Source organism: Melozone crissalis, unplaced genomic scaffold (genome assembly GCF_028551555.1).
Source record: "Melozone crissalis strain CALT ecotype California unplaced genomic scaffold, PUWL_Pcris_2 ptg000023l_1, whole genome shotgun sequence".
Lineage (NCBI taxonomy): Eukaryota > Metazoa > Chordata > Aves > Passeriformes > Passerellidae > Melozone > Melozone crissalis.
In genome coordinates this window covers 32,321,382-32,341,540 of record NW_026535801.1, presented here as the reverse complement: position 1 = coordinate 32,341,540, position 20,159 = coordinate 32,321,382, and the positions used below count along the sequence as shown (strand labels likewise).

The 20,159-nt window shown below is 44.3% G+C and overlaps 1 protein-coding gene across 1 annotated transcript; it reads left to right on the top strand.

Moving 5' to 3' along the window:
- Nucleotides 1-860: 860 nt before the first annotated feature.
- LOC128938256 (protein mono-ADP-ribosyltransferase PARP14-like) lies at nucleotides 861-17,238 on the top strand. The gene is made up of 19 exons (XM_054278403.1): nucleotides 861-1,053; nucleotides 1,159-1,265; nucleotides 1,345-1,378; nucleotides 2,368-2,442; nucleotides 3,146-3,343; nucleotides 3,495-3,779; nucleotides 4,684-4,920; nucleotides 5,790-8,026; nucleotides 8,876-9,109; nucleotides 9,383-9,604; nucleotides 10,591-10,672; nucleotides 11,583-11,732; nucleotides 12,236-12,298; nucleotides 13,171-13,338; nucleotides 14,153-14,371; nucleotides 14,471-15,058; nucleotides 15,492-15,637; nucleotides 16,191-16,365; nucleotides 16,559-17,238. Exons 1-19 carry the CDS (start codon nucleotides 861-863, stop codon nucleotides 16,846-16,848), a joined length of 5,703 nt encoding a protein of 1,900 aa, XP_054134378.1. The 3' UTR covers nucleotides 16,849-17,238.
- The last annotated feature ends 2,921 nt before the right edge of the window (nucleotides 17,239-20,159 follow it).

Genomic DNA, 20,159 nt, shown 5'->3' with positions numbered 1-20,159 from the left:
TCTTTCCCGCCCTGGTTTTGTGTTACTGTATTTGTTTTAATATTTTACATTATTCCATGCAGTAAAATAGCAGAGGATGCAGTAAAATACCAACACTCCAGTTGTTTCTAAGTGACTGAGCTTTTCTGCACATGGAAACAAGCTGTCACTTGGGACAGTGCATTAGGAAATAACAGAAATAAGTTGCCCACCAAGAAACAAAGGCATCCCCATGAGTCATTCAGCAGAGTATCTGATGAGACCTAGGCTTCATCCTAGCTGGATGCTTATAATTTTTAGATACATTTATGTGTCCATTTCTTAAATGAATGTTCAGTGGAATGAGGGGGGGAAACTTCATGTATCTGCTATTTTAGTGTCCCATATTTGGCCACAAGGATAAAATATACAGCACAAAAAGTTTGTTTGAAAACAAACCTTTGCAAGAGAAAGTCCTGAGCACTCAGTTGAAAACTTCTCAGCTACCTGAAAAGTTGGTCTGAAGTAAAGAGCCATTGCAACCTTCCAAGGTTGTGGAAGCATCTCTGGCAAAGAATGATGGAAGTGGTAATTTTACTTTGCATCATAACTTCATTTGAAGGGGTAAGGGAGGGAGAGCGAGTATTAGCCAGTGGGTAAGCAGTGTAAGTTCAGGGGCTGCAAACACTGTGACGCTTGGTTCTTGTGCGGCTCTGTGGAGGCGCCGGGGGCGGTGAGAGGCCTGTCCTGCCCCGTGGGGAGGCGCGGCGGAGCCCGGGACCCCCGGCCGTCCCGATGGGCCCGGAGGCGGAGGCGGGTTCCCGGCCCTGGGCGGAGCCCCAGGCGTCTCGGGCTCCGAGAATCGAAAGCGAAAGGGACGGGAGAGGAGCGGCCGGGCAGCCATGGAGGGGCAGCGGCCGTGCTCCTTCCCGCTGCTGGTGCGGGGGGACTGGGGCCCCGCCGAGCCGCCGCCCTCGCTCAGGAAGAAGCTGCTCTGCTACTTCCAGAGCCAGAAGCGCTCGGGCGGCGGCGAGTGCGAGCTGCGGACCGGGACCGACAGCGGGACCATCCTCGTCTGCTTCGCCCGGCCCGAGGGTGAGCGGCCGGGCCGGGCCGGGGCCGGGGGGCTGATGGCGATGCCCGCGGGCGGACGGGCGGGGGGCGGCCGCACCCCCTGACCGGTGCCTGCTCTGTTGGCAGTGAGGGAGCGGGTGCTGAGGCGGCCGGCCCACGAGCTGGTGTGGGGGTCCGGAGAGCGGCTGTCGCTGCAGGTCACCGCGCTGCCGGCGGACGGCGACCCCGCGCAGGTGAGGCGGGCGCGGCTCCGGGCGGGCGGGGTGGCCGCTGGGGACCGCTGGTGACCGCTCTCCTCTCGTGCCCTTGCAGGAGGCGGGTCCGGCCGGCGGGACCCAGGCGCCAGGTAGGGGCTGCGGGGGCTCCGGGGCTGGCGGGGGCTCCGGGGCTGGCGGGCACCGGCCCGGCGAGCCCTGCGGGGCAGCGGGCGTGGGGAAGCAGCGGAGCCGCTGCTTGGCCGGGCCGGCCGAACGGCGCTGTAGCGCTTTGGTTCTTCTCCCCGGCGCTCCCCTTCACTTCCCGAATCCCAAACACCATGAAGTTCCTGAGGTGCCACAGTCCCCGAGCCACATCCCAGGGACCGGACAGACCGACCACGCTATCACGGCTAATACACATACGCTGCATAATCAATACACGCACAGCTGCTCAATACACATCTGGCTAATACACACACGTAGGACTAAGCAATACACACGCATGGCCAATACACAGCTAATCAGTGTGTGACTGCCGGTACACACAGAAGTAATCCATACTCACAGGGATAATACACAGCTCGCTGAGCTCTGCTTTCAGGGTACCTGCTTGTGCATAGCGGGGTGACTCTGCAGGTGAGGGCTGAGGGCGCATGCTGCAAAAGCGGTCTGGTCAATCTTACCATTGTCCTTTGTTTTCTAATGCACCTGCATTTCCTCTTGTTCTAAACTAGGAAGTTGCGTGGTTATGCTGGGTCAAACACATCCTGACAGAGTCTCTTCCAGAGGTCTCAGGTTTCAAAGGCGCTTCCCTCCCAAGGGCTGAAGTCCTCAGCATTTCTTATGTCCAGTGCAGCTCTTTGTGTGAGGAAAGTGCTGTACTGCGTGGCAGGACCTGCTCCTGGTGGTTCGTGCAGCACAACTCTGTGCTGACATTATGCCCGAAGCGTCTTGAGCTCAGCATCTTTCTGTAACCAATTCAACTTTTGGCTTAAAAATAGAGATATCTGTGGAAATCTGTGATTCTGACAGTGTCAAATGAAAATTCAAACTGTGTTAGCTCCTAGGTGTACATTAATGTGTCCGTTTTCTTCTTGAAGTACCCAGCAACTGAGAAACTGTTGTCATTTATCTCTAGTTAATGAACCCCAGGTGTCTCTTCCCATCTGTCAGAATCAGGAAACCCCTGTGTGTACTCAGCAGGAGAAGACAGGTAAGTGTGTCACTTACCTGGTGGTGACTGTTGTATTCTTGCTCCTTTGGTTTGCTGGACCTTTCTGCTGCAGCAGTGCCCTGGTCAGCCTCGTGGCTTGTGTTGTTTGTCTAATGTAGTATAGTAGTTGTGATTGGAGCTAAAAGAAATAAATGTATTTTTTCCTTTCTGTGAGTCCCTTTAGAGCCCCCACTTCACTGTGTGCCTCAGACAGGTCACTTCCTTTGGGGACAGCAGTGAATGCTGGCCTTTGCTCTGGCTGAGGCTGTCCCTACCCAGACCTTCCCAGCTGCTGCCAGCCTTGCTGGGGCCGCCCTGTGCCAGAGCATCGGGAGCTGTGTACCCCAGGTACACCTGAGCAGCCGTGGCAGCCAGCAGGTATCAAACCCAGGTGACCCACAGCTGTGTCTGAACTGTGAATGGGGAGCTCTGCTTCCCCTCATTGCATGTTTGTGGAGAAGCTTTTGTATCTTTTGCTTCTGCTGTCCTTTCCTGGTGATGAACTGAAGCATTTCCTCCCTATGTGTTGATGCGGCAACTCCTGCTAGTCATCTGCTTAACTTCTTTGGGATTCTTACCCTGTTCTTTTCCCTGACCCTGAGTGTGATCTGAACAAAAAGTGGTGTGAAAGCTTGGGAGGTGGGAAGCTTGGTTTTCTTTTTAACTTTTGCCTAAGGCATTAGGGTGTGATCTTTTATTTCAGAATCATGTGAGAAATTGGAAGCAGAGAAAGCAACCTCTAGGAATTCTGCGGTAGTAGTAACCACTGCCTTTGGGAAGGAAATAGAACATGAGATTTTGGAAATGTACTTTGAAAGTAAAAGGAGGTCTGGTGGGGGGCCCATTAAGTCCTATGTCAAAAAGGATGACCAAGTGATCATCACCTTTCAGGAAGAGCAAGGTATGTTACACTGCTTAAGCTCTCTTTTAAAAATAGGCCTTTGCTGGTGCAGGATCTCTCTGTGGGCATTGCTCCAAGCAGAAATGGTATATTATTGCTATTGATTAACATGCTACTCTGCTGTGACATCTCTGTTTTTCTGTGGGACCAGATGCCCAAGAAGTTTTACAAAGAAAGCATCACTTGAGTAAAATTGATCTGGTTGTGAAGCCATGGCAAGTGGCAACTTCCCAGGAGTCTTGCCAAGTGGAGAACTCCGAAGGATCCCTGCTTCCCACTGCAGTTGTGCTGGAAAATGTGAAGGACACAATCAAAGATTGCATGTTAATTTTACTGGTAGAGAATGTCAGTGGCTTGTCAGAGGAGGATGGTGACTTCAGTGTGGAAATGATACCTGAGTTATGTGCTGCTGTAGTTACTTTCACTGGAAATACTGGTAAGAAGGAGTCAGAGTTGAAGCTCTTTTTATTAGGTACCTGTTTGTATGCGTGTGTGTGAGTGAGATTAAACTGGAAGTATTATCTTTTGTATTTTTAAGGTTTGATCTGATATTGTGTCCTTTTAAAGGAGGATTTACTTCACTTAAATTAATGCCATAACCTTTATCTGTGAGCTAGAGAGGCCAGTGCAAGTCAGAAAGAGAGCTAGCTCTGGTTTTGATAGTAAACACAACAGGTACTACTAAAACCAAACTATTACTTAAAACAAGCAATAAAGGATGTACTTGGTCTGAGAACAGAACAATGGTAAACCTGTCCTTGCCAAAAGCTGTCCTTCAGAGAAGGTGTAGGTTTTTCTGCCTTAGAAATGATTTGTCTCTCAAGTCATGCTCCAGCCCTAAATTTTTGGGGTAGCCTTTAGGAAATAAGGATCCTTAAGAAACTTAATTGTTTCTCCTTGGCAGACGGAAAAGTGATTTGACTGTCTTTTATTGTGAGAATAACAGGGGGAAATAGCCAAAATGAGAATGTATTTATCATAAAATGGAGAGAATTTGAATTCTTACCTTGTGTCTTATTAGTAGTGTATGAAGCCATAGCCTAAAAATGAACCTGATGTTGTTTTCTGCTGGAGCTAAAGAACCCAGTGACAGTCAGTAGGAAAACCAATGGCAAATTCCAGCTGCAGTCATTGTAGTCAACAATTGTAATCAACCATGAGGGGAATACTGGGTGACAGATACTGAATATGTGGAAAGAGGTATCTTTGTGGGCAGCTCTGGACTGATTTTGTAATTCAGTGCTTTGATCAGTGTACAGAGTGATAGTCTGCTAACATCATGGCAGAAAAACACGCTCCAAGTTTGATCTTTTCTTTTTTCTTCTCCTTTCTCTTTCTAGATGCAGAGGAATTTGTTGAAAAGCTGAATCAAAACCAGAGAGCAAGGGAACAGAACATTACTGCATGGTGCCTTGAGCAAACAAAAACTGTTAGGGCTGAAAATATACCACCCAACACCTCCAGTCACTACATAGCTCTCTACTTTGAAAATGAGAAGTACGGCGGTGCACAGACCGTGGATGTTCAGCTGCTGCCTGATGAAGATGCAGCTATCATTACATTTGGTGACCAAAAAGGTATTGCAGAAATGCAGAGCCCTTATTGCTTGAACACCTCCCATTTGAAGACCAAAATGTGGATTTTGTAGAGAAATACCTCCTTTGCCCTTGTAAAACGGCAGACGTGGTGCTTTGCCCGCAGGTCTCATGCTAAGTGGAGTGCAAGCTTCAGTTTTGGACCAGTTGGCCATAAGGCATAGAATTTTTTCATTTTCTAGGCAGTTTATTTCACCCAGGCCTTGATTCTTACAGAGTTCAGGTTGCAGTTTGAGTTCTATGGGGAGTGCACAGCCCCCTGGGCACAGGAGATTTCCCCCCCACCATGGGCACCAGCTGCCCATGGCAGCGTGCCAGTCTGGCTCATCTCAGGACCATTCCTTGGGCAGCTTTTTGGCTGGAGAGCAGGTGCTGTGGGTTGTCCAGTCAGTGGCAGAAAGATGAGTGACTGTGAAAAGTGTAGGACAAGGGAGAAGCTGGGGGCATTGCAGTGAAGGGGAGAATTGAAGAGGAGTTGGAGGAAAGAGATGGTCTTTTGGGAAAACAGAGGAGCTGTGGTTTGAACTGCTGAGTAATAGCCCAGACAACTGTGGAGCTTCAGGTCAGCATATAAGAGAAGTGGGGGCAGAGATTATGCACACCTCCTCCCAGAGGTGGATGCTGTTGTGCTTGACTGTCTCTCTTCAGCTCAATTTCTGGCATTTAAAATGAATAATTCTTCAGAAATCTGGAATTATTTCTATTTGGGAAGTGGAGGAAATTAATCTAAAAATGTTCTTAAAAATAACAAACACTCTTATATAGAAAATACAGTTTTTAAAACCCCAGAACAAAAGAGAAGATCTTAAGTGCTGACATTAATAACTTTTGGGGTTGTTTGTTTGTTTTAGATGTAACAAATATCCTGGCAAAGAAGCATTCACTCAACAAAACACCAATCTTTGTCTATCCTTACTACACCTCACTGGAAACGGCTCTATATGGAAAGGAAGGACCACAGATAAAGAAACCAGATCCAGTTACACTGCCTCTGGATCCCCATATCTGGATTTATTTGCAAGGAAATAGTAGCTTAATTAAGGCAATAGATCATGAAATGGCAAAGTGTAATTGTGTGCCAGTGTGGCCTGGTCCCCTCTGTGCAGATCCAACAGTTACTTTGCATCCTTCAGCTATTTTTTCTGAGCGGAAGAGATCTGTATCTAGATTGGTCAAGGCATGGAAAAAAGAAGTTTCCACAGCATTTTCACACACCATGTCAAAGTATGAAGCAATTAAATGTCAAGTAAGCACAGAGGTGTGGGAAGCCATTAGGAACAGCTTTCCCCATGATGAAGTTCTGATGATCCCAAATATTTCCAAGGATTTACATGTTCTAGTAGGTGAAAAAGAAGTTGTGAAGAAGGTTGAGCAAGAACTGAAGCTTCTGATCGAAAAGGCCACCAGAGAAATTGAAAGAGAGAAGAAAAGAACTGAACTGAAAGTCAAGACAGTGAATCCAGGGGACTATGGAATTTTACAGATTACTGGTCTGGAAGAAAAATTTCGTAAAGAGTTCCCAAACCTGCAAATGACTTATGATAATTTGGAGAAGAGCATTAACCTGTCTGGAGTGCCTGAAGAAGTTTACAAAGTAAAAGGAGAAATACTTGATCATGTAAACAAAATGGCAAAGAAAGCAATTACTGTCCACCCTTCTATTTTTCAGTTTTTAGAGCATATTGATAATGAAACTCTGTCACAGAGCGTGTTTATATCGGAACAAATTAATGTCTTTTATGAGCTTGGTGTGGGAGAGATCATCCTGAAAGGGAATGCTCCTGAAGATCTCCTAAAAGCAGAGGAAAAAATAAAGAAAGAACTGGACCACAAAAGTATTACTTTGGAGGATGAGTCTGTCCTCCAGAAGGAGGAATGGCAGATGCTAGTCAAGGAAAAGTGCTCTAATGGAGCTGTAGCAGTCACTCAGGCAGAGAGTCAGATCATGATTGCTGGTCTTTCTGAAGCTGTAGCAAAAGCCTTTGAGGACCTTTCCAGCTTTATAGATGAAAACACGCAGGTGCAGAAGGTCATTGAAGGGAAGCCGATGGCACTCATAAAGTTTTTTAAGAAAGAGAAGGTCAATGATTGGGCTGCCCTACCAAAAAAGGGTGTGAAAGTTGACTTTAGCACTCAGAAGAACTGTGAAGTTATATTGTTGAGTGGGCCAAAGACAAAAGTGTTGGAGGGAGTCAGCTTAGTTGAGCGAATTCTGTCTGGCTTGCATTTTAAGCGCGTGGTGATTGACTTGCCAGGAGCCAAGGCATATATAAAAGAGCAAGCACACCTTTTGGCCCTCAATATAAAAGAAATGTACAAATGTTTAGTCCTACTGGAAGAGCAGCCAGAAGAACACAGTAACAGAGGCAAGCTCCATATGCAGGTGACCATGGGTGAAACTGTAATAGCGCTTTATAAAGCTGACTTGTGCACTCATCCCGTTGATGTTGTGGTGAATGCATCTAATGAAGACCTAAAACACATTGGTGGCCTGGCTGAGGCGCTGTCAAGAGCAGCTGGGCCAGCACTGCAGGAGGAGTGTGATGAGCTGGTGAGGAGGCTGGGGAATTTGCAGCCTGGTGACGCCGCGACGACGGGCGCTGGGAAACTGCCCTGCAAGAACGTCATCCACGCTGTCGGGCCCAGGTGGGGCAGCGACAGACCAGAGATCTGTGTGAACCTGTTGAGGAAGACAGTGAAAAAATGTCTACAACTAGCTGAAACACACAATCATCGTTCCATAGCTCTGCCTGCTATAAGTGGAGGGATTTTTGGCTTCCCGATGGAACTGTGTACTTATTCCATTGTATCCTCCATCAAAGAGACCTTGGAAGAGTCCAAGGGGACCAGCAGCTTGAAGGAGGTTCATCTTGTGGGTTTTGCACAGGATAACATTCAGGCTTTCAGCAAGGCATTTGGAGAAGTGTTTTCAGAGTCTTCAGCTTCCTACAGGCCACTGCATCATGTCACTTCAGTTCCTCAACCCAGGCAGAGGAGAACTTCCAAGCGTATGAATAACTCCCCATTCATAACAACTCGGGAAGGCCTTCACATCGTCCTGCAAACAGGGAGCATTGAAGATGCTGCAGTAAGTGTTCTAAATTATCTCCTTTTGAAATAAAAAGTGGGTTCTTTTGTGTCTTTTTTTAAAACTAACAAACACAAAACCAATGTCATTCGTAGTCACGCAGCTGGTATTGCACTTCCTGTGGAGAACCAGTGATTTTGATCATTGATTTCTGGTTGCCTCCTGCACTGAGTTTCTGTTAGCTGGCTGATAGATTCTTTACTGAGATTGCCAGTACTGGAAGCAACTCCATCTGGGACCCTTCTGCAAAACCTCTGAGGAGTGGATGCCTCTCACAGCTCTTGCATGCAGCTTCTCCAGTTGGCCAGGGCAGAATATATGTTAAATGTGTATGGGGCCCTTCCTGAGCTAAATAAAGGGTTTGACACAATGTTTAGTGCCCTTTGTACTTCTCTCATTCTTAAGTTACTGCTTTTCTCACTTCTTTCTCCTTAGATTACCTCAAGTCTTGTTTGTCTTCAGTGTCTTCTTGTCCCCCTAAACCAGCCATACATGGGAGGCCCTGCCTACCTCACTGAACTCAGATTTTGGTCTGTGAGCCTCTCTTTGAGAACAAACTTGCAAAAATGTTTTTCAAATGGAGGCAGAGTGAATAAACAAGGAATGCAGAGTTCTCACTCCCATTAGGCTGAATTCAATTTCGTTGTTAACTCAGTTTTGTCTTTCTTTGGGCAGGCTCATGATATTAGAATTGAGCATAATTTCTGGTTTATTCCAAAACTTTGTTCTCTCTGGTTGCTGTCCCAAAAAATTACCTTGTAGACCATCAGGCAGGCAGTATTTGATTATCCAATGCAAAATTTAAATTTGATATTGACAAGCTAGAGTTTTTGCTTGTGTGTTTTTCAGACATCCGTTGTTGTCGTCAGTGTTGGCAAAGATCTCCAGCTTGACAAAGGGCCACTTGGTAAAGCTCTGCTGAGCAAGGCAGGGCCAATGCTTCAGACAGACTTGAGCAAAGAAGGTGGAGGAAGAATACCTGAGGAAGGATCTGTGTTCAAAACTAAAGGTTACAATCTGGCTTGCGGTGTTGTGCTTCATGCTGTGGTACCTGCGTGGTCCCAGAAAAACACACCTGCAAAGGTAAAAGGGTCTTTATTTGCCTGATTTTTTCTGGGATTTATAGTGTGTTTAATGCCACTTTTCCTCTGAAATGAGAGACAGGGTCATAGAAGATCAGAGAGTTTGACACACTCTTTTTTAACTGTGGGCTGATCCCTTATTGACTAATAAATTCCTTGTGTATGGAATTAATTGTATTTTAATATGAAGAGATAGCTGAAATGGAAGGTGTTACATTACACACACTGGGAAAAAATTACCTCCAGTAACTGAAAAAATAATTGTGCTTTACAGGTCTTGGGTGACATAATCACAAAATGCCTGGAGATTGCTGAAGAACTGTCTTTGAAATCAATTACTTTTCCAGCAATTGGGACAGGGAATTTAGAATACCCAAGATCTGTTGTTGCTAAATTATTGTTTGACAAAGTGTTTGAATTCAGTAGTGAAAATAGAGTGAATTCTCTTGAAGAAGTTCGCTTCCTGTTGCACACAAAAGACACAGCTAATATTCAGGTGAGTTACTGTGGTTTCCTCTCTCTATTATATTATGGTGTATGTGAGTCTGTCTTATGATACTTGGCTATCTGATGCTATTCAAAGAATCTGCAAGGTGCTAGTTCTTACACTAAAGAGAAAGTTTGGTGACAGTCTCTAGATCATCTGTACTGAAAGTTGTCTTTTTGGTTCTACCTCCCATGGTCACCCACATACCGAGTACAGTCCTGCTCCCTTCCTATCCTTTTCTGTTTCCTAAGAGTAATACAGACAAAAGTGTAATTACTCTTTATCTCATGAACTCACCTAATTCTTCAGCCTATAGGTCAGACAAGTTTGCTGTAACTACTACTTCAGTGCCTGCACCCTTGGCAAACAGGTGTGCTTTTAATGGAGTGCTGGTGTCTTTTTAGGAGGAATCATTGTGCTACGATTGCTGTGCTGGTAAACTTCTCCAGTAGAAACATATAAGTATCCTGCATTCCCCTCTCTTCAGTGTCCCTTTAGCATAAATTTTCCATATCCACACTCAAGTTACTCATTTCACACTGAAAGAGAGCAGTCACATTGTGAATTGATGTCCTGACAAGTGTTTCTACATCTGTTGCCTTCTGTACTTTGTGCTAGAGCTTTCAATACATTTTGAAAGGCTAAACTTGAAGGCTGCTGTGTCAAAGCCTGAGCTATTGTGCCTAGAGAAGGGTGGCATTCCCTGAGAGAGCTGAGCTAATGAAAACAACTCACTCACTGTAAGGATGCCTTCTGCTGCTGTGTCCCTGTGGAATGGTACCTTGGGTTTGGCTCAGTTATTTGTGATTTTGTGTTGCTCACACTGAACAGCCTTGCTCTCTGAGAACAACATCTACTTGCCATCAGCATTGTGGCAGATGATGTGAAGTAATTTCAATTTAGTTCTTTCTAAATGCTTTTTAGCTTTGCTTTTCAACCTTTATTTTTACTGTGTGAAGACTTCTACAGGGGTTGATTGTAATTTCATTCTCTAGGAATTTTCAGATGAACTTGAAAGCAGGTCTGTAGCTGGTAAAGGGCAGAAGCCTTCTCCAAATGATGCGAGCCAAAGCCCAGGTAAGGTTTAATCACAAAGCTGTGTGCCTACTGGTTTTTTAAAATTTTTTTTTTCAAGTATTCCAGGGAATGCATTCATTATGGATATTTAGGTACTTGCTTGGTGAGCATGTCATTCCCAAGTCTGAGTGGCTGCTGTGAAAGCCATATTTTCAGGCTGAGTGTCTGTTTTGTCTGCAATAGTATTAGAGATGATAAGAAAAAAAGCATTCCTGTGACTCTGTATCTGGATAGCGCCCCTCAAAATTGGAACAGCAGAAGCTATAAGGTGTCAAGGGCACAAGCAGTGCTTTTTCTTTTATTGCTGCAGCAGTAGATTAAACTCTGAACAAGGCAGTGTCTTCTTCTGGGAAGGCAGGTGAGATCCTGGGTATGTGTGTTGAAGTGGTCTTTTTGAAGTACTCTCAAATCTTTTACGTGTTCAGATGAATAGCAAAACCAAACTGAAATGTCTTTGGTATTACCCATCTTAATGGAACTGCAGCCTGTAGAAAAATGAGTTACGTGTTGAAATCTTAATTATGATTTCACAAATAACACATGGGTAAAAAGTTCCACCTTTTCAAGAAGTAGAAAACCTGCCTGGAAACTCTGTGAGACACAGGAAAAAGGGAGTGAGACGTGGAAAGTTTGCTGCTCTCTTGCATTGGAGTTTTGCAATGGTAAAATGTCACTAAGTAGTGTCTGCATAACAGGTGTGCTGCAATACACATTTCCCCTGCTGTCCTGCCATGACAGAAATGATGGGAATGAGTGCAGGTTGAGTACAGACTCCTGTGAGAAGGAATGATTTTCAGTAGCATGGCAGGCAATCCTTTCCACAGGCTGAGTCTGTAGCCAGACTGTGGTCTCTGTAGGCATTGTACCCAACCACTCCTTTCTGCTCAGGTCTGTATTTCTTTCCCTGCAGCTTTTTCTGCTGAACCTTCAAGCTCAGCACACAGTGTGCCTGAAATGACAATTGGCTCCGTGGTGTTCCGGGTGGCAGAAGGTGATATTACCAAGGAGCAGGGAGATGCCATTGTAAACATAACAAACCAAACCTTCAGCCTCAAAACAGGTATTTTAATTGATACTATGTGTGAAAAAAGTATATGTGCTTGAAAGGGCTGGGAAGGAAGAGGAGCAAGTAATTCTCTTCAATGCTTTAAAGCCTTTTATTTGCTTCACAGTGTTGTTTCTGTTTTGCTTCTTAGGGTACAAAAGTTCAATTAGGGAATGTCTGAACTTTTTTCACTTGTTTATCTATGTTACAGGACAGCATGTTTAAGACTCCCTCGCAGAAAGGGAAACTAAAAATCTTTTTATAGAATACCTCTCAGACTAAAGGAGGAGAGAAATGTTAGTGAGGTTCTGACCTTAGTGAAACTTCTTAGGTACTCAAAACATCAATTTGAATTGAAAAGCATATAAGGCTAAAATTTTGGCTACACTGTTTTAAATTTATCATCTGTAATGTTATCAGAAAGGAGACATTTTTAGATGTGATGAGGCATACAGTTCTGCCTCAGATGGGACTTTAACAGCAGTAACAGTGGATCCATGTTGCTCTTCTCATTTAAGGTGTCTCCAGAGCAATTCTGAATGGTGCTGGAAAAGCAGTTGAAGATGAATGTGGTGTACTAGGTATGGTGCAACATTTCTGACCTTTCCAAAGGTCTTCATGCATGGCAGGGAATCTCTTGGAATATTTTCTCAGTACTGACTGCTGTAGTTCCATCTGTATTACACACTGTGTTACAGCAACTAGTTTTTAATCAGTTTATGTGATATTTGTAAAACATCTAATGAGGTAAGAAAAGGAAAAATCTTCAGGAAGAGACAGCTTCTGAGCATACATAAAGATCCAGATCTATTGTTATTGTTATCCTCTTATTCTAATAAAGATTTCCTTGATAAAAACAGTCAGCATCAAACAGAGTGAGGAGCAAGGGGTGATGCTGGCAAAAATGTTAATGGAGAAACCATTTGTGGGCCAAATACAGCTGTTGGACAGCAACTCTAATGAAAGAGTAAAGATGGAGGAGTATGTGGTTTAAACCACCAGAAAATAAGGGAAGTGGGAAATATGCAGGTGTGGAGATCAGCTTGGAAGATCAACCAAAGGAAGAGAACTATGTGGAAGAGATCTGAGGTAAACAAGCTGTTCTTGCATAGGCCAAGAGGGCTAGGTGCCTGCAGGCAGATGGCATATCTGTGTGTGTGTGTGTGTAGACAGACTGCCAGTCTGCATGAAGTTCTTCAAATTTACTGAGGAAACCTGACAAACAAAGGCACATAATAAATTTATTTGCCAAAGGAGGCAAATATTTTACAAAAATAAACTGAGCTCTTGTGCCTTGGAAGAGAAAATTGAGTGAAGGTGTTGCTCACTTTATGGAAGGAGACAAAAGCTCATCCTGAGGCAAATTTCTCAACATTTCTTATTTCCTAATGAGGACTAATACACATCTATATTGGGGATAATTGTTGATTATTTTTTCTTACTTATGTTTCAGCCCAGAAAACTGGCAAGAACTATATCATCACCCAGGCAGGAAACCTGCCATGCAAAAACATAATGCATTTTGTTTACCAAAATGATATCAGGTCCCTGGTTTCCCAGGTGCTCCAGGAGTGTGAGCTGCAGCAGTACACCTCTGTCATCTTCCCAGCAATTGGAACAGGTCTGTGTCTCCCTTTTCTGAAAAGGGTTCAGTGCATGTGATTCTGCTGACCTCAGGGCTCAAGTGATGAGTTTGATTTACCTGGAGAGGTTATTATTTGGTGAAGATATATTTGGAAATATGCAGTCTTTAAAAATGCTATTAAGAGGCTTATGAAAGCTAGAAATCTTCACTCCTTACAGTGATCTAGTACAGCAAGAGCATGAGTCTTCTAAAGCCAGCACTTCCTTGCTAACAGGGATTCAAAGTCATGTCCGTGCTTGCTGAAGAACCTGCAGCCTGGTATGTGTGGGCAGCTCATCAGGGAGTAGCCAGGGACCTGCTTCTCCATTGCTGAAATCAGTAGGTGATGGAACTCTGGCCAGCAGCTGCACAAGTAGGATTGATACAAATGTCAGAAAGCCCAGACTGGCCCTTTTTCTTCTCTTGTTCTTGAGAATCCAGAACAGCAGCCCATGCATGTGGGAACCTCTTGCATGAATAAAGCTAGGCTTGCATTTTGACTACTGGGTCACTGAGCAGCAGGCCCATTGCCTGTTAGTTACCCAAGCCATATCATCTACATCATAACCTGATTGGTTGCCAAGCCAACAAAAGGAAACTCCCATTTTTCCCTTACTAGAGAAGTGGTCCACAACTTTCTTTTCCTGATAAGTAGAAACCTTTCTTGATTGCCAGCCTGACGTTATTCTCAACCTGTTTATGATCCGGGTGATTGTGTGGGTGTGTTCATAGCTCTTCTTCTAAAGATATTTTAATCATCTGTAACAGTTATTAACACTTTGTAGAGCAAAATATCTGCAACTTTTTTCAGGAGAGGCACGCCGCAATCCAGCTGAGGTAGCTGGCGACATGATAGATGCAGTAACTGACTTTGCAAAAAGGAATCCTGCCACGTCTGTGAAAACTATTAAAGTTGTCATCTTTCAGCCACATCTGATGAGTGTGTTCCAAGCAAGCATGCAGAAAAGAGAACAGTCTACTGCAACACGAATCAAATTGTTTGTTTCCAAGGCATATCACATGGGTAAATGTAAGTAGATGTCACTTAAATACAGGTTAGAGATCAATCTGTTTAGCACCAGCTAAAAGAGATTAATATTAATGACAATATTTATGTATTTCAATGTAGCGCTCTGGAGCTCTGAGAAACAGTCCCCAAAGGGAAAAACCAAAGTGGTTTCGGAAAAGAAAATTGATCTGGCTGTTGTGCAGATTTGTGGTGAAAATAAAAAAGAAGTGGAAGAAGCTGAAAAGTGGCTGAGAAGGGCAATTTCAAACGAACAATCTCATGCAGAAATTGTAGACGAGACTATCTCTCATTTCGATGACGAAGAGTTTGAAGAACTGGATGACCTAGAAAAGAAATTAAAAATTTGTCTTAATTTGAAGAGTACCTCTATTGAAATTACAGGGGTTGCAAAAGATGTCTGCCAGGCTTCTTCAGCTGTTCATAAAATGATCCGCAAGATAAAAGCTGCTAAAGAGGCCCAGGCAAAACTTCTACAAAATTCAGTTGAATGGAAATACAGTGAAAAGGATTCCTATGTACCCTTCAACAGTCTCACAAATGTGGAGTTGGAAAATGCTTACAAGACAAAGCAGAAAACTGTTGAAGTCATCATTGGTGAGCGAATATACACAGTGGATATGGAACGCAAGACTGCTGTGGATGACCAAGGAGGACAGATATCCATTATACGTATTGACAAATCTGAAGGTAAGGAAAAGCATCTTGACAGACTGATGTTCCCATGAAACAACCTGGTTGCATCCAGTAAGAGAAAAGGGAATGATGAGAATATTTAAAATACATGTTAGAAGCTTTGTGCAGGTGCTTTTTTGGAGAATGTAGAAAGGAGCCAAACTCGGAAATAAAAGAACTTTGCAGCTATTTAAAATATTTTGATAAGAGAGTAATGTGTTCTGATGTTCTTAGCAGGCTTACTGGCAATAATGTTCTAATGTCATGCTAGATCTCAGCTCACTTCTGTTCTTGAGCCATACCCTCTTCCATTTACTGCTGGTCCTTTACAATACAAGGAGATCTTTCTTTCTGAGTCATCCATAAGCAAGATGTGTAGACTTCTAGGTCATGTTTAATTTTAGGCAGGGGATTTGGGTGAAAATGCTTGATGGTGTTTCTTCTGCAGATCAAAAGTCAATAGTGCTCCCTCCAACATGGGACCCTATGGAAAATGAGCAACTCAAAATAGTGGAACTAAAAGCAGACTCAAGAGAGTATAAAGATGTGCAAGAAAGGTTTCTGCAGACCTGTCAGTCATTCAGAATTGAAAAGGTAAAAGCAAGTCATCATTTCTGGGCATAACTAACTTAATGGCAAGTGATGAAGGATACTGGTAACACAAAAAGAAATTCCCCATGGATTTCTAAAGTTGGGACAAGTCTTTCTGGCTGTCATTAACTTTATTCAGCTTCAATCAGTTTAATGTTGCAGTTGAGGTGTTTGGAGCAGCTCTTAAGCAGTCACTTCTTCAGCTCCAGGGGAGAGTGCTCTTCCTTGGAATGGTTCTTGCTATGGCAGAGCACATGTTTTGCCCTCATAAGCCACGTGTGCAGACCCAGCAGGCATCTACAGCCTGGAAACCTGTGAAAAGCTCCTGTATTGTTTCCCAGAAAGTGTTTGTCTCATGATTTGGGCTGGGTTCTGCTATCTGCCATGCCAAAGTTTGGAAGGATTTGAGTAACTTTTTTCATCATCTGATATATGTGTATTTGAGCTAAGAGGGGAATCTTGGAAGCAGATTGAATGATTGATAGACTAATTTTTTTCACGGCAGCAACCTACCCACTTTCTTTCTTTCTTTCTGTCTTACTTTCAAACTTCACAGATTGAAAGGGTACAGAACCAATATTTATGGAAAAACTACCAAATAAAAAAGTGTGAAATAGATAAAAAAAATGGCAACAGAAATAATGAGAGGCTTCTGTTTCATGGGACAAGTCAGGAGTCATTAACCCTTATTAACAAAAAAGGATTTAACCGGAGCTATGCTGGAATGCACGGTAATGTAACTTTCGAAACAACTCTTGTTTTCCTCTATAGGGCTGGGACTTGTATGCAAAATTATTTATTTTGTTGTATCTCCCTACTGCAAATAAAAAGCAGAGTTGTCCATAGATTCATAGGCTCTGAAGGTGGCAGATAAGGAGTTGCTGCTACTGAAACACTCACAAACCTTTGCTTTTCCGACTACAGCTGCAAACTTCGGAAACGGAACGTACTTTGCTGTCAATGCCAACTATTCTGCCCACGACATGTACTCTAGACCAGATGTGAATGGGAAGAAATACATGTACTTGGCCCGAGTCCTTGTTGGAGAATATTCTCAGGGGATAAAAGGATCAATTACTCCAGCACAAAAAAATGTTAGCAACTCTGTAGATCTGTATGATAGTTCAACAGATAACGTGAGCCACCCTTCCATGTTCATAATTTTTAATGACATTCAAGCTTACCCAGAATACCTTATCACTTTCACTAGGTAAGTATTTTGATTGCAGCCACAACTGCATGTCCTTCAGCCTTTATGTAGGATGGAAACATTTTTAACAAAACACACAACAAAAATAATAAAGAATTATGTCAAATTAAATTCTGAGTTGATTTAAGCAATCTCTGGCAATTTCTGATCCCCCTGAAGCTTGTTTATACTTGAGCAGCTGAATGTATTAAGACTTGAGCACGATATTGTACTGCAATCCTCTTTTAGATTACGTAGTGAGCCTTTGTACTGTATCAGCCACACAGCCTTGGGTCTTCCTAATTGCTGGTGGGGAATTGGAAGGGATAATGCAGCCATGGACTGTTCAGTGTTGCATTTCTGATGCCTTCTTAGACTCTGTGACAATCTCATAACAAGTTATGTTAGAGCAGTTTTCAATAAATGAACCAGTTGTACTAAATAGCTTGTGTTTGTCTAAATCTCTTTGAACATTTAGCATTGGTTTTTAACCAGTGGACTTCAATGAACTTGACATTACAGATGTGGAATGACTTGTTTTTAAATACATAACCCTGCTGCTTTCCAGCACCCCCAACTTTGAAAAGCCCTTGGCTCCTCTGAATGTACTGGGCTTGACTTACTTGGTTGTACGATTAAGAAAAAAAAATCTTCCAGTGCTCTTTTACATAGTTAGGTTACTGTTACAGTTTTACCCTGGGTGCTGTAGGGTAACTGTGGCCAAGGGACACTTTTTCTAGGGAAGGGGTGTGAAATAACATGAATATGCAAGTCAAGTATCTCAGTAGAGCTATAAACCTCAGGCTGTGCATTTGTACATCCCATCCTTCTGTGCCAGCAGTGGATCTGCTCCCTTTGGGCTTTTTTGCTTTTTACTATGTAAAAAAATTTTTTCAGTGGTTACAAAAGTTCTGTTTTTAACCATTGAAAATTGCTGACTGTTGAGCTCAAGTGTGTTGAAACCAATTTAACCTAGAGCTGGAAATCGAGGTATTGGTATGAGGGCCAAAAGTCTTTAAGTTTTGCTTATATAGTGAACAAACTTATAAAATCCCCGTAAGAAATACCTGTGGCCAGTGGTTCATCAGCCTGCCAGGAGCCAGAGGAGATGGCTCCAGGTGCCTCATTGCTGCTGATGTGTCACTGGTACCAGTGTGACCATTCTCTCCAGGAGCCAGTACTGCATCAGGTCTCAGCTTCCCCAGTGCCACAAGAAGCTGCAGAGGACACCAAGGTGTCTTTCACCAGTGCTTTTCTTGCAGGTGTCTAGGGCATAAAGCCTGGAGCAGAAACCTGTCACCCTGGGCTTTGTGCAGGCCATGAGTGACAGATGCTGCTTTTCCAAATGGGCTTTGGAAGTTCTAACAGGCAAAGGCAAGAGGCAGGAGTGTACAAAGGGACCGAGAGTCATGGAATAGCCTGCTTTGGAAAGGACCCACAAGGATCATCAAGTGCAGCTCCTGGCCCTGTGACATCCCCCAGAGTCACACCTGAATGTTCCTGAGAGTATTGTCCAAATCCTTTTTGAATGCTGGCAGGCTTGGTGCTGTGACCACTTCCCTGGGGAGCCTGTTCCAGTGCACAACCACCCTCCGAGTGAAGAACTTTTTCCTGACAGCCCACCTAAATTTCCTCTGACAACTTGTTCCACCCTGATCTTGTTCCTCTGGCAGCAATGATGCAAAATGTGAAATATGTAAAAACTTCCTTCAGGAACCATGTTCTTTGGTGTTTGATCTTTGTACACTCTCAAGTTTAATTAACAAGAGAGGAGATTTCATCCAATAAACAGGTAGCTAGCAAGTAAGTTCTAACTGATGTCCTTGTGTTAGGAAAACAAATTACTTGTTAGTAGAATTGCCTTGTTAAGGTTTAGGGCTCAACATGTTTCAGTGATTTGAGACTTAGGAGGAGGTTAACAAGGCTTGGGAAGAAGAATTTACCATTGCTAGTGGGCACAAAGAATGCAGAATTTACAGGCCACAAGGACATTTGGCAGAAGCCCCAAGATAAGGAAGAAACTAATAAAGGCAACTCAGCAAGCATGCTGAATCAGCTCTTACTGGTTTAAGGTACTTCCAGCAAGGGGAGATCGTGACCACCAACTCATGGCCCGCTGACCCAAAAAGAAGAGAAAGACTGAGCATGTGAGCTAACTGGCATGAGAGGCAAGGGAATCATTAATCAACAGAAGATAAAATACTAATTAAAAAGAGAAGTATGTAACCTGTAGCCAATGAACATTAATGAAGTAAACAGGGCCAGGAGACTTCTTCTCTTTTTTAATGCCTTTACTAAAAGTGATCAGCTCAGGATTGGGCAGCTCAGCAGGCCTGCAGTCCCCAGTCGTCTCCCAGGGCGACTCAGAGAAGAGGAGAGGCACAGCTCTGTCCACCAGGAGCAGAGCAGGGGGGATCCGACCCTCGTAAGAACCTTTGGGGCGTGGTGATCCCCTTCTTTTAGCGGTTCGGTCCGAGTCTCGCTTCCTCCCACACCTGGCCCGGGGGCTCTCGAATACAGGGTGAGGAACAATGAAGGTTTCCAGCATCTCTGCAGGCCCAGCACTCCGCTCCTCACATCCAGACATCACTCCAGTCTCTCAACTCTTATTTGGCTCGTTGTTTTTGGGGTCTTCTCAGTACATTCGGAGCGGGGGACCCACACAGCATTCTGGTCTTGGAGTCACTTTGCATAACCCCCCTTCCCCCTCTCAGGTGTCTTCACTATTCTGGGAGAGGTACAACTTAGCCTCGGGCAAGGCTCTGCTAATACAAAAGGAGCGATTAGCCACAACGACCCGTGATTACAATAACAAAACACGCAGAACTTCGGCAGCTACAGTGATCTGGCTGCCTTTTTTGTAACTTTTTCTCCCAAAAAAATTTTAACCGAATTTTTGTTCATAACAATTAATGCCACTTTTTTCCTAAAGTTTTGGTAGTCTCCATGCTGGCTTTGTGGATTTGCCACCCAGCCCCCCACTCTGTGCAGAACAGTAGATGAATCAAATGCCTCGACTCTGTGTGAGGATCGTCGTCTTGCAGAGGGGGTGGAAGAACTCCGGGGACAGCAGCGAGAGCGGCTGCCAGCCCCCGGCAGAGGGGCAAGCAGGGCATTGATAAGGCGAGGGGGAGCTTTGGATGTTCCAGGGGGAGAGGAGGGTTAAGGGCGCAGGTGTGAAGCTGTGTCTGGGGGGGCCGAGGAGGCGGCCCGGGGCAGGGCTACCTCGAGGGGCGGCAGAGGAGAAGCGAAAGGCTCGTGATTGCCGGAAAAGGCGCGCCCTGGTGCGCGGGGAATCGAAAGCGAAAGGGACGGGAGAGAAGCGGCCGGGCAGCC

What these genes read in the sequence shown, in the direction of transcription:
- LOC128938256 (XM_054278403.1), top strand. Translation starts at nt 861, where the DNA reads ATGGAGGGGCAGCGGCCGTGCTCCTTCCCGCTGCTGGTGCGGGGGGAC. An exon ending in CTGCTTCGCCCGGCCCGAGG is followed by an intron (nt 1,054 to 1,158) that starts GTGAGCGGCCGG and finishes CTCTGTTGGCAG; the next exon opens with TGAGGGAGCGGGTGCTGAGG. An exon ending in AGTCATTCAGAATTGAAAAG is followed by an intron (nt 15,638 to 16,190) that starts GTAAAAGCAAGT and finishes CAAACTTCACAG; the next exon opens with ATTGAAAGGGTACAGAACCA.